The following is an 18,594-nucleotide window of genomic DNA, read 5'->3' as shown; positions in this document are numbered from 1 at the left end:
AACCTTCCTTTTATGGTCCAGGGTAGCAATAAATTTTCTCAAATCACATCAACAGAAGTTTTCGAACATTTTTAAAGGGAAAAAAGGGCATGTGTTGCACTGATTCTTCCCATCCCTCCACTGGGGAACGTAACTTCCTGTGCCATGATCACAACCACTGCCACCCCATCCACAAATGCACCCTCAAGTCTGTGCTGGTCTGGACCCCTATGTCTCAGGGAAGATGATCTTGCCTGAGAACTCCGAGCCCCTTTCCACTGTGGCAGGAAATTAAAACAAGGAGAGGGTATGTGACCAGTGCCTGCTAAGTTGGCCTGTGTTCACTGTGCAGCAGCTGGATGGCTCTCAGCAGGAGAAATTATTCCATCAGGGGGTTAGCCCTAGTTCCAGATGAGTTTTGTAACAAGGTATAGTATAGAGCAGCGATGGCAAACCTTTTGAGCTCAGCGTGTCAGCATTTTGAAAAACCCTAACTTAACTCTGGTGCCGTGTCACATATAGAAATTTTTTGATATTTGCAACCATAGTAAAACAAAGACTTATATTTTTGATATTTATTTTATATATTTAAATGCCATTTAACAAAGAAAAATCAACCAAAAAAATGAGTTCGTGTGTCACCTCTGACACGCATGTCATAGGTTCGCCATCACTGGTATAGAGAGACCTTCCCCTAACATCTAAGTGACCTCCCTCCCCAAAGAAACCACTCTGGGAGACACACACAAATAACAATGCTATTGATAACAAGGGACTCCTAAGCTTGCAGCACTATGAATACCCTCAGGGATGGTAAACCTTTATTCTTAAGGCTTTAATTCATCCTGCCAACAATTAGTCATTTAAGATAAAATCTTGGAAACCAGGTGGTATGATCAGGTGGATGCTGTAGATTTTCATCAACAACCAAGAGCGTGACCATAGAATAATGACAAATTTTGCATGATTCATAAACTTGTTCCAAAAGTGACTGCGAAGAAACAAAAGTATTCTGAGCAAAAGCAGTATGTTTGGACTAAGGTCTGCTATTTATTGGGCAAATTTGCAAAGCACTGTGTATCACATACATTATTGCAATTGTTTCTCATGGAAGCCCTATGAGGTAGGTATTATGTCCAGATCTTACAGAGAATACAACAGTTTCAGACAAATAAGCTGTTTGCCCATGATCACACTGCAAGGGAGAAGCCAAACCATAATATGATCCTAATCTGTCTCATACACCAGGATGAACTGATGGATAAAACTTATCTCCATGTATGAGAGATGCATGTTCTCAAAGAGAAGCAGAATCACTTCATTTTATAATCACTTGTAGTATCAGTGTCGTCGCTGTCTGAAAAAAGGTGTCTCTAAGTAATCTTGCAGTTTACTGATTCTGCTATAATGTCCTCAGACGTGGCATTATCAGTGAAGCTGCCCAACAAGCCCTCTAAAGCAAAACAATGAAGTGGGACTTTACCTATATTTAGTGCAAATTACAGTTTTAGGACGTTAACTTATGGCTATACCCTGCATAAATACGTATGATAACATCAGGTTCCAAGTTATCACTGTAACAGCAAAAGATAGGAAACAACTATTCATCAATGATAGATTAAATAAATTATGGTATATTCATCCAATAGAATTTTATGCAGCCAAAAAAGGAAACAGATTCCTTATTCCTTACATACTGATATTAAATGGGAGGAAAAAAGGCCAGAGCAAAGCCTATGTATAGTTTGTCATTTGTGTAAAAAGCCCATGCACACATGGTTAGGCACAGAATCTTGTTCAATAGCATACAGTAAACTGCTGGCAGTGCCTGGCTCCAGGAAGGGGATCTAGGAGCTAGAGGTGGGAGAGGCCCTTCATTCTAAATCACTCTTGTATCTTGACTCACGGGAAAAGTGATGTAGTCAAACATTTTGTTTAATTTTTTCAAATGAACTAATTATACATTTGACAAATTACAATGATAATTTCTGAGTGCAGCAAAAAAAGTTTTCTTGTGAGAATCACTGTAAAGTTATAATGTTGATACATTTCTTTTAATGTGAAAAGGCATAAAATTTCCTTTATAGACAACTTATCATTTACCCATCATGTAATGTCAAATGCACCTATAATCCCTTAAAATAAGTATGATTCTTTTGAGGAAAAAGAACCAGATCAAATGCATCATTAAGGAAAAACATGCATATTGAACTATGAAGTCTACTGAGGACAAAGGCCATTATTTTTTAATTCCCCAATTCCTGATGGAGTTCTCAGAATATAGTTTCTCAGTTGATGAGTAGCAAATTGATTATTGGTTAAATTAGCAACTATGGAGTTATACATGTCAGTTATACTGAGAACAGTATAAAATAAATGGATAATTCACCAGAAACTGGCTTCTAGATTTTAATTTTAGTGACCTTGAAGTAACATAATTTAGTACCAAATGTTTAAACACCCATTATAATTGCTAACCTGTGAAGTCAGCATTATTTATATCTGATCAGCTATACAAAACTCATTGATTTTTCTTTTGAAAAAGGCAGTAAAAAATCCCAAAGAATAAGGGAGAGACTACTAATTAAAGGTCATGTTTACTAATCTAGCACCATAATTCCAGTCTGAGGCCCTCCCAAGCTGCTAGGAGGAAGGGAAGAGGTGAGGATGTTGGGAAAGTAAGCACAGTTCTTAACTTGTGGCCCCATTTGTGCTCGAAGCACAAGGCTGAGACTGGACAGAAGACAGAAGCTTTGGTTCAGGTGTAAAGGAGGCCCTGGAGAAGAGGAGAGTCAGGATTTCCTGGAGCCAGTGCTGGAGTTGGCCTCATGGATTAGGGGGTTTCTTCTTGGCATCCATGTCCTTTTTAATTTCTTCAAGTTTTTTAGCCAGGTTTGGCATCTTTAAAGAAAAAAGACATTATTATAATTTTGCATCTAACTAACCAATATGCTTTGACTTCTCTTCCTCCAAAGGTAAGTGGTTGTTGTACAAGTTTTTATTCTCCTCTGAAAGTGGCCTGTTAAATAGTGGTGTCTTTAAACTCTGGACTGCAATAGAAGGATTTCAGAAGTTGTCAGGTAAAGTATGCTCCCTCCCTGGAAGCCAGACCCTGACTTTGACTTTTATAGACTCACTTAGCCCCTCAATCCAGAGCCAAGTAAAAGTTGTACATACAAAGAATAAATGTGATACAGTTGGATACAGCACCATATGACTTAAATGAAGGTTGACAGAGGGAATTCCCTTTGTCACACTAAAAGCTTCGCTACAAAAGTTAGTACCATGTTTCATTTCCTTGTCTCTTTAAAACAATCATTACCTTTCCAGAATCCCCATTCATAGGCAGTTTTTCCACTTCCCTATCTATAAAGTGAGGCTAATACAATGCCCCATGTCACAAAACTCTGTCCTCCTTGAACGTGCTACATGATATAGACCAACCTCCAAAATTCTGTCATCTCTACTCCTGGGTATGGGGACTGAAAAGATTATCCTATTAATTTTTAAATTCTCACTGATCACGTGATATGCCGTACAACTGTTAAGAAGAATCTAACCTTCTATTACTCCGGGCTAACAAACACAGCTCAGCATCACCATGAGACCATCTAAAGTGATGGGATTTTGCCCTCTTGTGGTGATATAAAGGACAGATAGGCTTCTTTGACTGGAAAATCTTTCTCCAAAATTCAAGACTTTTCCCTCAGATCTATGGACCCCATCTATGCTGGAAGGCTCACCTTGCTTCAACAAAGACAAGTCTCTACAAGCCAACTACATGAAATCATAGAGAAAGTGAATGGTCACTTACGTCATAATTTTGAGCCAGATACATTCCAACCAGGTTGCCAAAAGTAAATCCAACCTGAAAGAACAGAACAGGAAGAGTTACACTGGATACTGAGCTCAGTACCAGCTGGTACCAAGCCAAACTATACAGACAATATTCTCCTAAGGAGCTTAGGATAGTTAGAAGACCCCAGGGTACAGTCTAGGGCTGGACAGTGCAAAGTGTGAAATTCACATCTTGCTTCTATAAAATATACATAGAAATAACCTCCCAAAAGGTTAAAGAGAATACACCAAAAAATGGGAGCACTGAACAAATCTACCCTAAATTCTCCTTATCCCCTCAGCACCTCCATAAACACTTGACTGTAAGTTCTAGAAACCCAAGTTAAAGTTCTGCTTTAAAAAAAAAATTTTTTTTGTTTTATTCATTTCAGAGAGAAGGGAGAGGGAGAGATAGGAACATCAAATATGAGAGAGAATCATTGACCGGCTGCCTCCTACACACTCCCTACTGGGGGATCAAGCCCGCAACCTGGGAATGTGTCCTGAGCAGGAATCAAACCACGACCTCCATAAGTCGATACTCAACCATTGAGCCACACCAGCCAGGCGAAGTTCTGCTTTTTGTTGTTAAAAGCTGCAATTGTTTTTCTTTTTTTGGTTATGAGTATTGTTATTCCTCACTGTTAGGTCCCAGCCAAAAGGAGCCAGGCCAAGAGTTTAAGAAATTTTATTACATTCACTCACAGCTGGCTGAGACCAGTGTGTCAGTGTCAGCCCTGAGGGGGTGGTTAAGTTGTCTTACATAGGGTAAAAATATGCAATATAGGGTCAGGATGTGAGTGCAAGAGTCAGTCAAGCAGAAGAGAGGACAGGAGTTGGTCAAGGGAGGCAAGGAAGGAGAGTGCACAGGTCAGTCAGGCAGAGGGGAGTTGTTCTTATCTTGCTTCTGCAGGCACTGGCTGTCTGCCTCAAGGTACGGGAAAAGGCTTATAACAATATTAGTGGCCTAGTGCACAAAAATTTGTGCACTTGGGTGGGGGTGGGGGTTCCCTCAGACCGGCCTGCCTCTTCTCACAGTCCAGAAGCCTTCAGGGCACGTCCTACTGCGGGAGGCGACCAGGCCAATCAGGGGAAGGCGCTGCCCCCATCACCTCACCTCTGCTGCCACTGCCAGCTGCTGCAGCTGCCTGCCCTCAGCCCTCCAGCTACTGCGGCTTTGTCCAGAAGGATGTTAGGCTGTCCGATCTAATTAGCATATTTTGCTTTTATTATTATAAATATATTTCAGAAAATATATCCAAGCAGGAGAGATTAAGGGTCATTCACCCTAACACTCATGACATTAAATAACAAGTATTCAATTTTTAAAAAGTGTTCAGTTAAATCATAGGATATTAGAAAATGAAGAAACTTTCACAGTTCAATCTCTTCATATTTCAAAAACATGAGGCCCAGCTGAGCCGGCGTGACTCAGTGGTTGAGCATCAACCTATGAACCAGGAGGTCATGGTTCAATTCCCAGTCAAGGCATATGCCTGAGTGGTGGGCTCGATCCCCAGTGTGGGGCATACAGGAGGCAGCCAATCAATAATTCTCTCTCATCACTGATGTTTCTATCCCTCTCCCTTCCTCTCTGAAATCAATAAAAATATATTTTTAAAAACTATTTAAAAACAAACAAATAAAAAACAAACAAACATGAGGCTCAGAATAGTGAAGTGACTTGTCAGGGCCATTCACAACAAAGAACACGGAACAACCTAAATGAAATACAGATACACACTCAAAAACTGAAATACATGATGACAGAAAAGAATGGGACATGCCCTCGCTGGTTTGGCTCACTGGATAGAGCGTCGGCCTGGGGACTGAAGGGTCCCGGGTTCGATTCCGGTCAAGGGCATGTACCTTGGTTGCAGGCACATCCCCAGTAGGGGGTGTGCAGGAGGCAGCTGGTCGATGCTTCTTTCTCATCGATGTTTCTAACTCTCTATCCCTCTCCCTTCCTCTCTGTAAAAAATCAATAAAATATATTAAAAAAAAAAAGAAAGAAAAAGAACGGGACATACCACCAAGAGAGCATAGGGCTTGACACTCTGCCATGGGTGGCGTTTCATGGGCAGGCCACCTAAGACCTGCAGGGAACACAGGTCCCCTAACCAGCTCTTACTCAGTGACAAGACAGAAACGCACACGTTTGAGAGAATTATAAATGTTTATCCTGTTGGGTGACTACTCTCCTGAACAAAACTGCTTCATGAAAATTTAAAGCTTTCCCTTCACACCAAAAGAGCCAACACTCATTAAGCTTCAAGTTTTAATGATGATCTTTAATCCCCTGCCTCCCTGCCAATAATTAATCATCTCCAACTGGACACCTAATTTCTAATTTCAAAAATCTGAACTGGCATCTGATTTCCCCCCCATCATTTTCTTTAATCAGTGTTGTTCCTATTCAACACACAGCAGAGGTTAACTTAGAAAAACAAAGTGTGACACTTAAGGTCATCAGTGATGCATGCAGTGGTCTAACCTTGAATTCAAGCTGGATATGCATATGGGAACAGAATACAGCGGGGTTCTTACTAAACTTTAAGCTTACCAAGCTTTTAACACCAAAAGCATAATTTAAATTAGTTTGTTAGTAAATAAAAGAGGCTATAGTCTCTAATCATAAGACTACTTTTCGATTAATCAGACACATCAAGGGGGCACTAAGAAGCAACCCACTACTATGGGTTGAAACCAGGTAGACAGAGGTTTTCCAAATCCAGAAAGAATATTAACTTTGCTTAAAAGAAGAGGGAGAGGAGTAAGTAACTGAGAATGTTAACTCTGATACCAAACAAAAAGAACATAGGGCTGAAAAAAATTCCATAAAGAAATAAACTAGCCTGGCCTGTGTGGCTCAGTGGTTGAGCATCAACCCCATGAACAAAGAGGTCACTGGATAGATTCCAGTCAGGGCATATGCCCGGGTTGCAGGCTTGATACCCAGTAGGAGGTGTGCAGGAGGCAGCCGATCAATGTTTCTCTTTCATCGATGTTTCTATCTTTCTAACCCTCTCCCTTCCTCTCTCTCTCTCTAAAACCATAAAAACATTAAAAAAAAAAAAAAAGAAACTAGATTTGGTTCTACCATTATCTAAGTGTACCTGTAGGCAAGATACTTAACCTTTTTGGAGTTTTGCTGATCTAAATTTCCTGTTTTATAAAAACATTAAACTAACAATGTTCCTTCCAGGTCCAACATTCTAGGATTTCTGGTTATTACTATGGTATCTCAAGATAAATATGATATATTTAATATGGCTTCATTTTGGCAACTTCATCAGACATTAAGGTCCATAAAAATATAGCAGTTATTTAAAAACACAAAATAAAACAACCCTGGGCCTCTACACATGTCATATCCAGTTCCAGTTTCAGAGTACTGCCAGTATACCAATGGGATAGTATAAAACTAAATATACAACATAATAAGATAAATGTTGCACATTAAGAGACGTGTTGAGAAACATACAGGAGTCCAAAAAGCATCCACATGTTGTTCATGGGATACTCCATAGGCAAGTTTAGACCACAAAAAAAAAAAAAAAAAAAAAAATTAAATCTAAATAAATAAGAATCTGAAAAAGTAAAATCTAAATTTGAAAAATGATAAATCATTAGTCTGAAAAGTTAGCCTGGAGCCAGAGTATAGAAAGTCTTCAATGAGTTGGAAATTCTCTGCAGGGCAAGAATGCTTAACATCTTCCAGGCCAAGACCTGGAAGCCTAATCAGCAGTCCATCCAGATGGCTGGATGTCATCCTCATGGTCCCCCTCCACATCATAGGCCATGCCCCTTGTTTTCCCTGCAGAGAAAGTAGCAAGCAAACGTGAATAATTTTTTCTTCTTCTTAAAAATCAGTGAAGATCAACAGAATAGAATGGAGGGTCCAGGAATGAACCTTAACATGTACGATCAAGGAATTGTCCACAAGGGTGCTAAGACATTCAGTGGTTTCAAAAAATGATGCTGGGACAACTGGGTATCCATAGGCAAAAGAATGAAGTTGGACTCTACTTCACATCATAAATAAAACTTAATTGAAAATGGGTTAAAGAGCTAAATATAAGAGCTAAAACTATAAATCTCTTGGGATAAAACATAGCAGTAAATTTTCATGACTTTGGGGTAGGCAATGGTTTCCTAGATATGCCACGAAAAGCACAAGTGGCAAAATAAATTAACAAATTGGACTTCATCAAAGTTAAATGTTGTGTTTCAAAGAATACCATCAAGAGAAGACAACCAACAGAATGGAATATAATATTTGTAAACCATGTCTCCGATAAGGGATTTGTATACAGAATATATAAGGAATTCTTATGACTGAATGATAAAAAGAAAAATTACCCAATTTAAAAATGGGCAATGGATTTGAATAGACCCTTCTCCAAAGAAGACATACAAATAAATGGCCAACAAAAAAATGAAAAGATGTTCAACGTTATTAGTCATTAAGAAAATGTAAATCAAAACCATAATGAAGTGCCACAACACACCCACTAGATGACTTTCACTGAAAAGATGAAAAGTGTGGGCAAGGATGTGGAGAAAGTGGAACCTCCATACATTGCTGGTGAGAATGTAAAATGGTGCAGCCACTTTGGAAAACAGTCTGGCCATTCACACACAGTCACCAGATGATGCTGTAATTCCACTTTAGAGCATATACCCAAGAGAACTGAAACATACTTCCACACAAAAACTTGTATGCAAATGTTCACAGCAAAATTATTCACAGTAGCCAAAAGGTGGAAATAACCCAAATGTCCACCAACTGGTGAATGATGAACAAGATGTGGTATATCCATACAATGTAATATTAATCAGCCATAAAACAAAATGAAGTTCTGATTCACACTACATGGATAAACCTTGAAAACATTATGCTAAATGAAAAGCAGTCAGAAAAGACCATGTATTGTATGACAGTCAAATCCATAGACACACAAAATAAATCAGCAGTTGTCCAGGGCTGGGGGTGAGAAGGGGAATGATAAATGAATGCTAATGGGTATGTGGTTTATTTTAGAGGCAATAAAATGTTGGATATAAAATTAGATAGTAGTGATGGTTGCACAACTCTGTGAACATCTTAAAAACCACTGATTCTACACTGTAGATGGGTGAATGGTAAGATGTAAAATACATTTCAAAGCTATAAAAAAAATCAGTAAGATTTGGTAAAATACTATCTGGGATAAAATTAAGGAAATCAAAGACAACTTCAAGGTTTCCAGGTTGGATAAATGTTTTAAAAGACTGGAAATGTTAAACTGAAAAATCGAGGACCACTCAGATAAATGGCTGGCTTTGTATATGAGAGTTCCAAGAATACTGCTGTCAGTTGTTATGTGTGGACACATGAGCAAGTTAGTCACAACACTGTATTTATTAACATAAACACTAAGTCAAAAGGAAGACAGCCAATTCCAAAGCAATCTGACGTCTGATCATTTGCTGCTCAACCCCTTCCCCAATCAAAAAGTTTTTACATGCTCAGCCAGTGTGGCTCAGTTCAACCACTTCCACCCAGGAACCAAGAGGTTGCTGGTTTGATTCCTGGTCAGGGCACATGCCCAGGTTGCAGTCTTGATCCCCAGGAGGGAGTGTGGAGGAGGCAGCCAATTGATGATTCTCTCTCATCAATGTTTCCTCCTCTCTATCCCTCTTACTTCCTCTCTCTCAAAAAGAATTGTTTTTCATTAAAAAAAGAAAGTTGCCGAGCCAGCATGGCCCACTGGATGAACGTCCATCTATGAACCAAGAGATCATGGTTCAATTCCCGGTCAGGGCATATGCCCAGGTTGCAGGCTCGATGGGACATACAGGAGGCAGCCGATCGATGATTCTCTCTCATCATTTATGTTTCTATCTCTCTCTCCCTCTCCCTTCCTCTCTGGAATCAATAAAAAAAACATATTGTTAAAGTTAAGTGTGTAAATCACCAAATAAAGTTACATTTTTTTATCTTGGGACAGCTCCTGGCAATAACCCAGAATGAATACTACCTGACAGATCTGAAATATGACTCATCAAATTTTATTTTCAAAAAGTACACACCCAAACCAAGTTAGGACAGAATATGAACCATCTTATATTTACTGACAACAGCTTAAGAAATCTAAAAATAGTCTTTTTATTTAGCAAATGTAGCTACAACTAGCATTTAAAAGGATACCTTTAAAGTTTTATAGTATCAGGTGAGAAAAGCTACACAATGCAAGAAAACCAAAAATACACATTATCTAACAACAAGGATAAATTGATCATTTTATTTCTCAACTTAGTTTCAGCTACTGCTGTCAGAAAACCTCTCCATTCCAAGGAAGCGGGGAAAACTTCACCTTTTTTTGTGCTTTAGTCTTTAATCACTGAAGATTTTAGTATGGGGAACAATATCAGATGTGTTTAACAACTGCTTCTAGTAATAATAAAACCCACGTTTTGTGCATTAAATAAAAAGCTGCTACGGATATAACCTATATTCTTTCTACTACCACCAGAGAAGCACAGTTTTAATATGTAAGCTAGGTTTTATATTCAATAGTTTTCCTTAGAGAATGGAGGGGGGAGGGGGGGGAAGCTGTTAATTATTTACTGAGCCAGTACATTAAATAGGGACATTCATAAAAAAGTTGGACATAACACTCTAGAACAGTGATGGCGAACCTTTTGAGCTCGGTGTGTCAGGATTTTGAAAAACCCTAACTTAACTCTGGTGCCGTATCACATATAGAAATTGTTTGATATTTGCAACCATAGTAAAACAAAGACTTATATTTTGATATTTATTTTATATATTTAAATGCCATTTAACAAAGAAAAATCAACCAAAAAAATGAGTTCACGTGTCACCTCTGACACGCGTGTCATAGGTTCGCCATCACTGCTCTAGAAAGAGGTGCATCAGGTAGAACTGGTTTGCCTGTCCATAAAGAAGCTGACTTAAATATTCAAATATCTTATGAATATCTGAGAGTGGTCATCAGGCGAAAGAGAAATATCTAATTAAATAAATGAAATCAATCACAAAGTACTAGGTGCCATGTGCTTGGGAAATCAAAGTGTAAAAGGTATGTATGTGGCTTCTTCCCATGGAACGTATGATCTATTCTAGGAAGACAAGACTAAACTACATGAAGGTGCAGTGAACAAAACAGCATGTCACCACATGATGGTCTGAATGGGCCACCTGGTTAAGTGCTTTGTGTTAAAAATCTAATGTAATTCATATTAATGTATTAAAGAAGAAAAACCATACGATCACCAGGTGAGGAAAGAGCATGGTAAAAGTCAGCAGCCAATCACAAGAAAAACTTAAAGTAGAAATAGAAGAGGAATCTGTAAGAAAATATCAGAAACACAAACATCACATCAAAACCCGAGAAACAGTTCTACTACAAGGAGAAACGAAGGTATGATATCCACTCTCACTACTTCTACTGGAAGTCCTAGCTTGAGGAGGGGAGGGAAATAAAAATAAGAATACAAAACTGTCATTTTTGCCTTCACTGGAAATATGACTGCCTACACAGTATTGCCTTCCCTGATTCACTTCCAAGTGAATCTATAGACAAACTACTGGAGCTAAAAGCAAGATTGCTAGACACAGAAATTAATACCACAAAATTATAGCATTTCCATACATAAGCAACAATGTGAAAATGTAATTTTAAAATGAATGTTACTCACAATAAAAAAAAAACAAACCTCAAAAGTACTTAGAAATAAATATAACAAACCAGGGGCAAGACTATTAATTAGAAGATTTTTTTTTAAATGATGAAAGACATGTATGATCTAAGCAAATTGAGAGATGGATCAGAACAGTGTATAGATTTCAAAAACTTAAAGTCATCAAGAAGGCTTGTGAAAAAAAGATGGGAGTTGGGCCATTAAGAGTATTTGGGAAGGCAAAAAAGAGGATAAAAGTAAAAAAAACAAAAACAAAAAAACACGTGGGAAGGTATGAAGGCCACATGGCCCATAGGTTGGTAAGTTTAGCCTAGCCCCGTGGTCGGCAAACTGCGGCTCGCGAGCCACATGCGGCTCTTTGGCCCCTTGAGTGTGGCTCTTCCACAAAATACCACGTGCGGGCGCGCACGTACAGTGCAATTGAAACTTCGTGGCCCATGCGCAGAAGTCGGTTTTCGGCCTGGGCGAGTCTATTTTGAAGAAGTACTGTTGATATTTGGCTCTGTTGACTAATGAGTTTGCCAACCACTTTGGGCCTAGATCTAACACAGAGGATGTACAATAACAGGCAGTGGGAAAGGAAAATGGGGCCAGATTAGTGGATCTTGAAAATCAAGTAAAAGTGGTTACGATTTGATGTGGAAGGACACAGGTATTACTGACAGTTTCTGAGCATGTGAATAAAGCCATAAATTTTGGATGATCACTGGCAGCTGCAAGAGAGGACAGAACCAAGGGCATCAAGGGAAACATACACAGAATTAGAGGCAACAGCCCTGCTTTTTTCTGTGGCTGATGAGCGCATGTAAGGAGTGGTATGTTTTAAAAAGATTTCAAAACTAGAATATTCACAGAAGGATAACTTTATCAGCATGAACCTGACATCATAAAGAATGGGTGAAAGAAACAGAGATGTTTAGCCTAAGGCAGTGGTCGGCAAACTCATTAGTCAACAGAGCCAAATATCAACAGTACAACAACTGAAATTTCTTTTGAGAGCCAAATTTTTTAAACTTAAACTATATAGGTAGGTACATTGTTATTAACTTAATTAGGGTACTCCTAAGCTGGCCTTTGCTAAAAACGTCCTCAATCTGAGGGGTCGACCTCAGCAAACGTACCCCCACTTCTTCTAACACCACTTCTTCAAAATAGACTCGCCCAGGCCAAAAACCGACTTCTGCGCATGGGCCACGAAGTTTCAATTGCACTGTACGTGCGCGCCCACACGTGGTATTTTGTGGAAGAGCCACACTCAAGGGGCCAAAGAGCCGCATGTGGCTCGCGAGCCATGGTTTGCCGACGACTGACTTAAGGAAAATACTGATGGTGTGAGTGAGGGATAGTGAAAAGTACCAAGGCAATGCTCTTCAAATATGCAAAGGGTTGTCATGTAGATTAGAATTGCTATTTAACATCCAGGAGTAAAACTAAGTAAGGACACGTTGACCAAAAATGAAAGCAATTCCCTGTGGAAGTAGTGAACCTGCCGTAACTGGAGGCGACCAACTGTAAGCTGGATACCGTCTTTGTAGTGGAGACGGAAGCATCAGCATGGCAGCTGGCCTGGAGAACCTAACCTAACTCTCCCAGCTCAAAACCTACGTTTCTACGCCAGCGAGGCTAGTGTAGCTAGTCCAAAGGCAGAGTAAAACAGACTCGTTCTACGAACTTGGCAGTGGGAACACGAAGACAGAACTTTTCTTAAGGTGAGTAATGAAGAGTCAATGGCTTCAAACAACAGCTACATCTACTGTGTGCTTACTATGTGCAAGGTAGCATTCTAACTCTTTCATGAATTAACTCATGCTCTTCACAACCGTACAAAGCAGGTACAATTATTGTCCAGTTTAAATTGGGGAAACCGAGGCATAGGTCACTTAAATAACTTGCCCAAGATTATATAGCAGGTAAATATGTGCCAGGCATAGCAGCTAGAGTCTGAGGTGGGGAACCTTTTCTCTGCCAAGAGCCACTTAGATATTTATAACATCATTCACGGGCCATACAAAATTATCAAGTTAAAAATTAGCCTGCCATATTTGGTCAAACATTGAACTAACTTAACTCACTGTTAATGCTTTGGCAGGGCCAGAGCAAATGATTTCAAGGACCTTATACAGCCTGCCGGTCGGACATTCCCCACCCCTAAGCTAGATGATATGGAGAATGAAGGAGGTAAATAAATAAAAGATTATGTCAACAATTCAAATTTGCCGAAACCGGTTTGGCTCAGTGGATAGAGCGTCGGCCTGCGGACTGAGGGGTCCCGGGTTCGATTCCGGTCAAGGGCATGTACCTGGGTTGCGGGCACATCCCCAGTGGGAGATGTGCAGGAGGCAGCTGATCGATGTTTCTCTCTCATCGATGTTTCTAACTCTCTATCTCTCTCCCTACCTCTCTGTGAAAAATCAACAAAATATATTTTTAAAAAAAAATTCAAATTTTAGAAAGCCAGGACCAGGGAACAAAGAAGAACGCTGGGTGTGGTTTGCAGGGTGGGGAACAGGTGATGGGTCCAGACGTGTTGAGTCTGATAGAGGATATGACAAGAGATGTTCGGTAGGCGGCTGCGACAGGGAACTGGAATTCATGAGTGAAGGACTCAAGGAGCTTTGGAAGCTTTCAGTACAGAGGTGCAGGTGACAAGGATCACACCCCTAAGGGTGGGTCTGAGAGAAGAGCAGTCAGGGATTGAGCCTTGAGAACCCCCCTGCACCCAGAAGGGGCCCGCAGCCAGTACAAACAGCCGAGATGAGACGAGGGCCTTCCCCTCTGGTATTCCAAGCACGGACCCCCGCAGGCCGGGAAGGCCCAGCACCAGAGCCAGGCGCCGTCGCTTTGTGCAGACTCGTCCATACAAATAAATCCACGGGTGTTATAATGTGAAAGGACGTCGGGAAGTACTGAGATGCAGGATCCCAAGGGCAAAGAAGGGAGTAAAGAGGCGATGGATGAGAGAACCAAGTGTTCCCACGCCGAGAGGCAAGGAAAGCCAGAGTACAGGCGGCAGTGGACACCAGCCCCCAGCAGCGCCCACCATGTCAGGCTTCTCTTCAAAGCTTCAAACGTTTCCTTACAACAACTGTAGCTGAACTGCACTGCAACCCAGGAGGCTACTGGAGCAACAGGGAGGAGAGCCCTGCAGAACCAGGTCTCAGATTGGGATGACGGGCAGTATTTTCATCCAAGGAGGAGTAAGCAATTTATGAGCAGCACAACCCCGTGTCCAAACAGTGTCCCAGAAGATGACGAACGCAGGAACCATCTTGGAGCGTTCCAAAATGTGCCACGACAGTGCCCACATTCACTTGTGACTGCCCCGTCCCTGCCAAAACTTCTCCCTTCGCCGGCACTTCTGGGGGCAAACTAATCTCCATTCCCGAGAAGAAACGAAATCAGAACTAGGCACCTTGTCAAAGAGAAATGGGACGTGCCCGAGTCCTTCCTCAGTGGCACTGCTGTAAGACGTGACCGTATGAACTCACGTTCAAGCCTCACAAAGAAGCCACAGGCAGGTTTCCACTTCCCGCTGTGGACACTGCAGCATGGAAAACGTCAATGCGCCGCCCACGTTCCCACGGCTGCAGCGAGGGTTCCAACCCACGAGGACATGGTGGCTGGTCACAGGCTAAAAGCTAGAGGAGATCCCGGGATCGTGGACCTCCGCCCACTGTCTTATAAATGAAATGGCTGAAAGCGGAGAGAAAGACTCGCCCGAGTTGAGGCTTGGGGACTCAGGGGAGGGAAGTCGAATCAAGGTGAAAAGTAATTCTACCCACTTCTCTCAACAGATGCCCGTCCAGGGACAGAGGGGCACCCTGTCTTAGTGGGCCACTTCTGTCAAGGCTCCCCCTCCTTCCGGAGGATTAAAAAGCCAACGACCCCACCTCTTTGATAAAGAATGTAACATCGGGGAGGCATCTCACCCCGAGAACCCCCTTTCCGTGACCACCGGGAACGTGCTGCAGTGCCTGCCTCTCGCTAGAGGTGGAAAGCATTGCGTGTTAAAAGCACACGGACTGGGAAGAACGACTCTTTTTGGAAATGTGACGGGCAAAACCTCCCTGGGGCCATGGGAAGCCGCCGAGCTTTGCAGGAAACCGGAGTTTGCTCATGCCAACACGCACGCCCCCCTAAAACGCGCCCGTGGGAGAACCGCCTCAGCCGGAGCCCGCCGCCCTGTCAGGCGCCGACACACCCCGGGCTCCCTGCGCCCCAGCGCGGCCGGCGTCCGCCTCGCGAGGAATTCGGTTTATTCCCGGCCTCCCACAGCCTCGGACGCGCCAACAGCAGGCCCCAGTCGGGATGGGGTGCGTGTCCTGGTCGGGGCGGGAGAGCAGAAGGGGGACGGTCGGAAACGTCCTGAGGACCCAAGAGCGGGAACAGGAGGAGGGCGCGCGGCAGACAGCACGAGCTCCCAAAGGGCGTCCTCGGACGCCTCGAAGTGTTCAGGGCTTGAACGCACAGAAAAAGACTGGCCAGTAGTTGGAGCGAGGCAGACACAGCCCCGCAGCCCACCCCGGGGCGACGGGAGGCACCGCGGGGCCCACGCCCAGGCCGCCGGGCCCAGGCCGCCGCGAGTCCGGAGCCCCCAGGCCCTGAGCCGAGCCCCCGGCCCGCTTCTCGAGCTCCACTCACCAGGAACTGGAGCATGATGTCAGCGAAGACGGCGCGAAGGGCGGTGGTAGCTCCGTGGGCCGTTCCTCTCCAGCCTCCCCGGTGCGAGGGGCGGAACCCGCCGTCGGCTTCCGGGTCACCGCCCCGCCCCGCCCTCCTCGCCTTGCCTCACCCGGAAGCCGTTCGCGGTGCCCGGGCGCCCCCTGGCGGAGCTCCTGGGAATTGCCGCCTGAATTGGCCGACCGGCGAGAAAGCCAGCCAGAAGGAAGTCCCAAGTCCCAAGTGGGGCTGGACAGTTTGGAACGTTCAGAATCCGAGACCCCAGTCCCGGAGTCGCTGGGGTTATTACCAGAACCCCAGGGATTCTGATGCACAGCCAGGTTTAGATCTTTCTTACCTTTATGTGGACCGCGTGAGGCAGAGGTTCCCATCCCCAGGTGCAAAATAAGTTGCAGATCAATAACAACTTACAAAACAAAGCAAAACAAAAGAGATATTAAAATTGCTAGGCAGAAAGGGAGAAATTCTTTTATAATCTCCAAATTGGAAGATTTTTGATACAAAATGCAGAACCAAAGAAGAAAAGATAAAATCAATGACAAAAAAAAATTGTTTTTAATTGTATGGGGGGAAAAATAGATGAAAAATATTGTTTGTAAAACAAGTGATGAAGGACTAATTTCCCTTAAATAAAGAGTGCCTACAGACCAACAGACCAAAAAATCCAATATAATGTAGTTAAAGGACGTGAACAGCTTAGAGAAAAGGAAATAGAAATAGCACAAATATATGGAAAGATACTCAGTGGCATTCATACTCAGAGAAATGTAAATTACTACCAACATAAGGTGCCATTTTCCTCCAACTGCCAAAAATCAAAAGACTTGATAACATAATGCATTGGAAAGAATGCAGAAAAGGGCATAGCCATATAATATTGATAGGGATACAAATAGTTAAAACTTTCTTTGATTGCAATTTGGCCAAAACTATCATAAGTTTAAATTAGCATACCATTTGTCTCAGCTATTGCGTGAAATTGATAAGCTGAACTTCATTAAAATTAAAAACTTCGGCCCTGCAAGACAATACCAAGAGAGTTAGAAAGAGAGTAAGAGAAAATATTTGCAAAAGATACATCTGATAAAGGACTGTTATCTAAAATGTACAGTCCTAGTCGGTTTGGCTTAGTGGGTAGAGCGTCAGCCTGCAAAATGAAGGGCCCTAGGTTCAATTACAGTCAAGGGCACATGCCCGGGTTGCGGGCTCAATCCCCAGTAGGGGGCGTTCAGGAGGCAGCCAATCAATAATTCCCTCTCATCATTGATGTTTCTCTCTCTCTCCCCCTATTTCTTCCTCTCTGAAATCAATAAAAATATATTAAAAATAAAATAAAATGTACAAAAAACTCAACACCCAACAATAAAAATCAGCCTGATAACCAGGGATATGCAAATCAAAATGAGAAACCACTACACACCTATTAGACTGGACAAAGTCCAGAACGCTAACACCAATGCGAGGGAACATGCAGAGCAACAGGAGCTCCCACACATTGTTGGTGGGAATCAAAAAGGTACAGCCACTTTGGAAGACAGTTTAGTAGTTTCTTACAAAAGTAAACATACTCTTACCATATAATGCAGCAATTTTGCTCCTTGGTATTTACCCAAAGGTGTTGGAAACTTATGTTCGCATAAAAACTTACACAGGGGTCTTTATAGCAACTTTGTTCATAATTACCAAAACTTGGAAACAACCAAGAGGTCCTTCAATAGGTGAATGGATAATGACTGTAGTACATCCAGACACTGGAATATTATTCAGCACTAAAAAAAAAAAAAAAAAAAAAAAAAAAAAAAAAAAAAAAAAAAAAAAAAGCTACCATGCAATGAAAAGTTGAGGAAGCTTATTACTAAGTAAAAGAAGCTAATTTAAAAAGCTTGCATACTGTATGATTTCTACTATATGAAATTATGGAAAAGACAAATCTATGGAAACAATAAAAAGGTCATTTGTTGCCAGGGAGGGGGTGGGATATGGATACATGAACAGGCAGAGTACATAAGATTTTTAGGGCACTAGTAATACTCTGTATATTTCAGTGATGGATATATCTCATTATACATTTGTCCAAATCCACAGAATGCACCCCCCACCCAAGAGTGAACCCTAAGATAAAAAACCATGGGCTTTGGGTGATTATGATGTGTCAATATAGGGTCTGCAGTAAAAATGTACCACTCTGGTGATGTTAATAATGGGGAAGGCTATGCATGTATGGAGATCGCGAGTATATGGGAAATCTGTATCTTCCTCTCAATTTTATTGTATCTTCCTCTATTTTGAGAATTGAAACTGTTTTTGTTGCCTTGGCTTGTTTGCTCAGTGGATAGAGCATCAGCCTGCAGACTGAAGGGTCCCAGGTTCTTTTCTGGTCAAGGGCAC

The 18,594-nt window shown here is 41.9% G+C and overlaps 1 protein-coding gene across 1 annotated transcript; it reads right to left on the bottom strand.

Moving 5' to 3' along the window:
* Window positions 1-765: 765 nt before the first annotated feature.
* Window positions 766-16,291, bottom strand: STMP1 (short transmembrane mitochondrial protein 1). The gene is made up of 3 exons (XM_081102451.1): window positions 16,168-16,291; window positions 3,794-3,847; window positions 766-2,880 (listed from the first exon to the last, which is right to left on the bottom strand). Exons 1-3 carry the CDS (start codon window positions 16,180-16,182, stop codon window positions 2,806-2,808), a joined length of 144 nt encoding a protein of 47 aa, XP_080958577.1. The 5' UTR covers window positions 16,183-16,291; the 3' UTR covers window positions 766-2,805.
* Between the last annotated feature and the right edge of the window lie 2,303 nt (window positions 16,292-18,594).

Source organism: Myotis nattereri (assembly GCF_964212035.1).
Source record: "Myotis nattereri genome assembly, chromosome: 11".
Lineage (NCBI taxonomy): Eukaryota > Metazoa > Chordata > Mammalia > Chiroptera > Vespertilionidae > Myotis > Myotis nattereri.
The sequence above is the reverse complement of the archived record's forward strand: the minus strand, read 5'-3'. Positions and strand labels throughout refer to the sequence as shown.

What these genes read in the sequence shown, in the direction of transcription:
- STMP1 (XM_081102451.1), bottom strand. An exon ending in ATCTGGCTCAAAATTATGAC is followed by an intron (nt 2,881 to 3,793) that starts GTAAGTGACCAT and finishes TTTTCTTTAAAG; the next exon opens with ATGCCAAACCTGGCTAAAAA.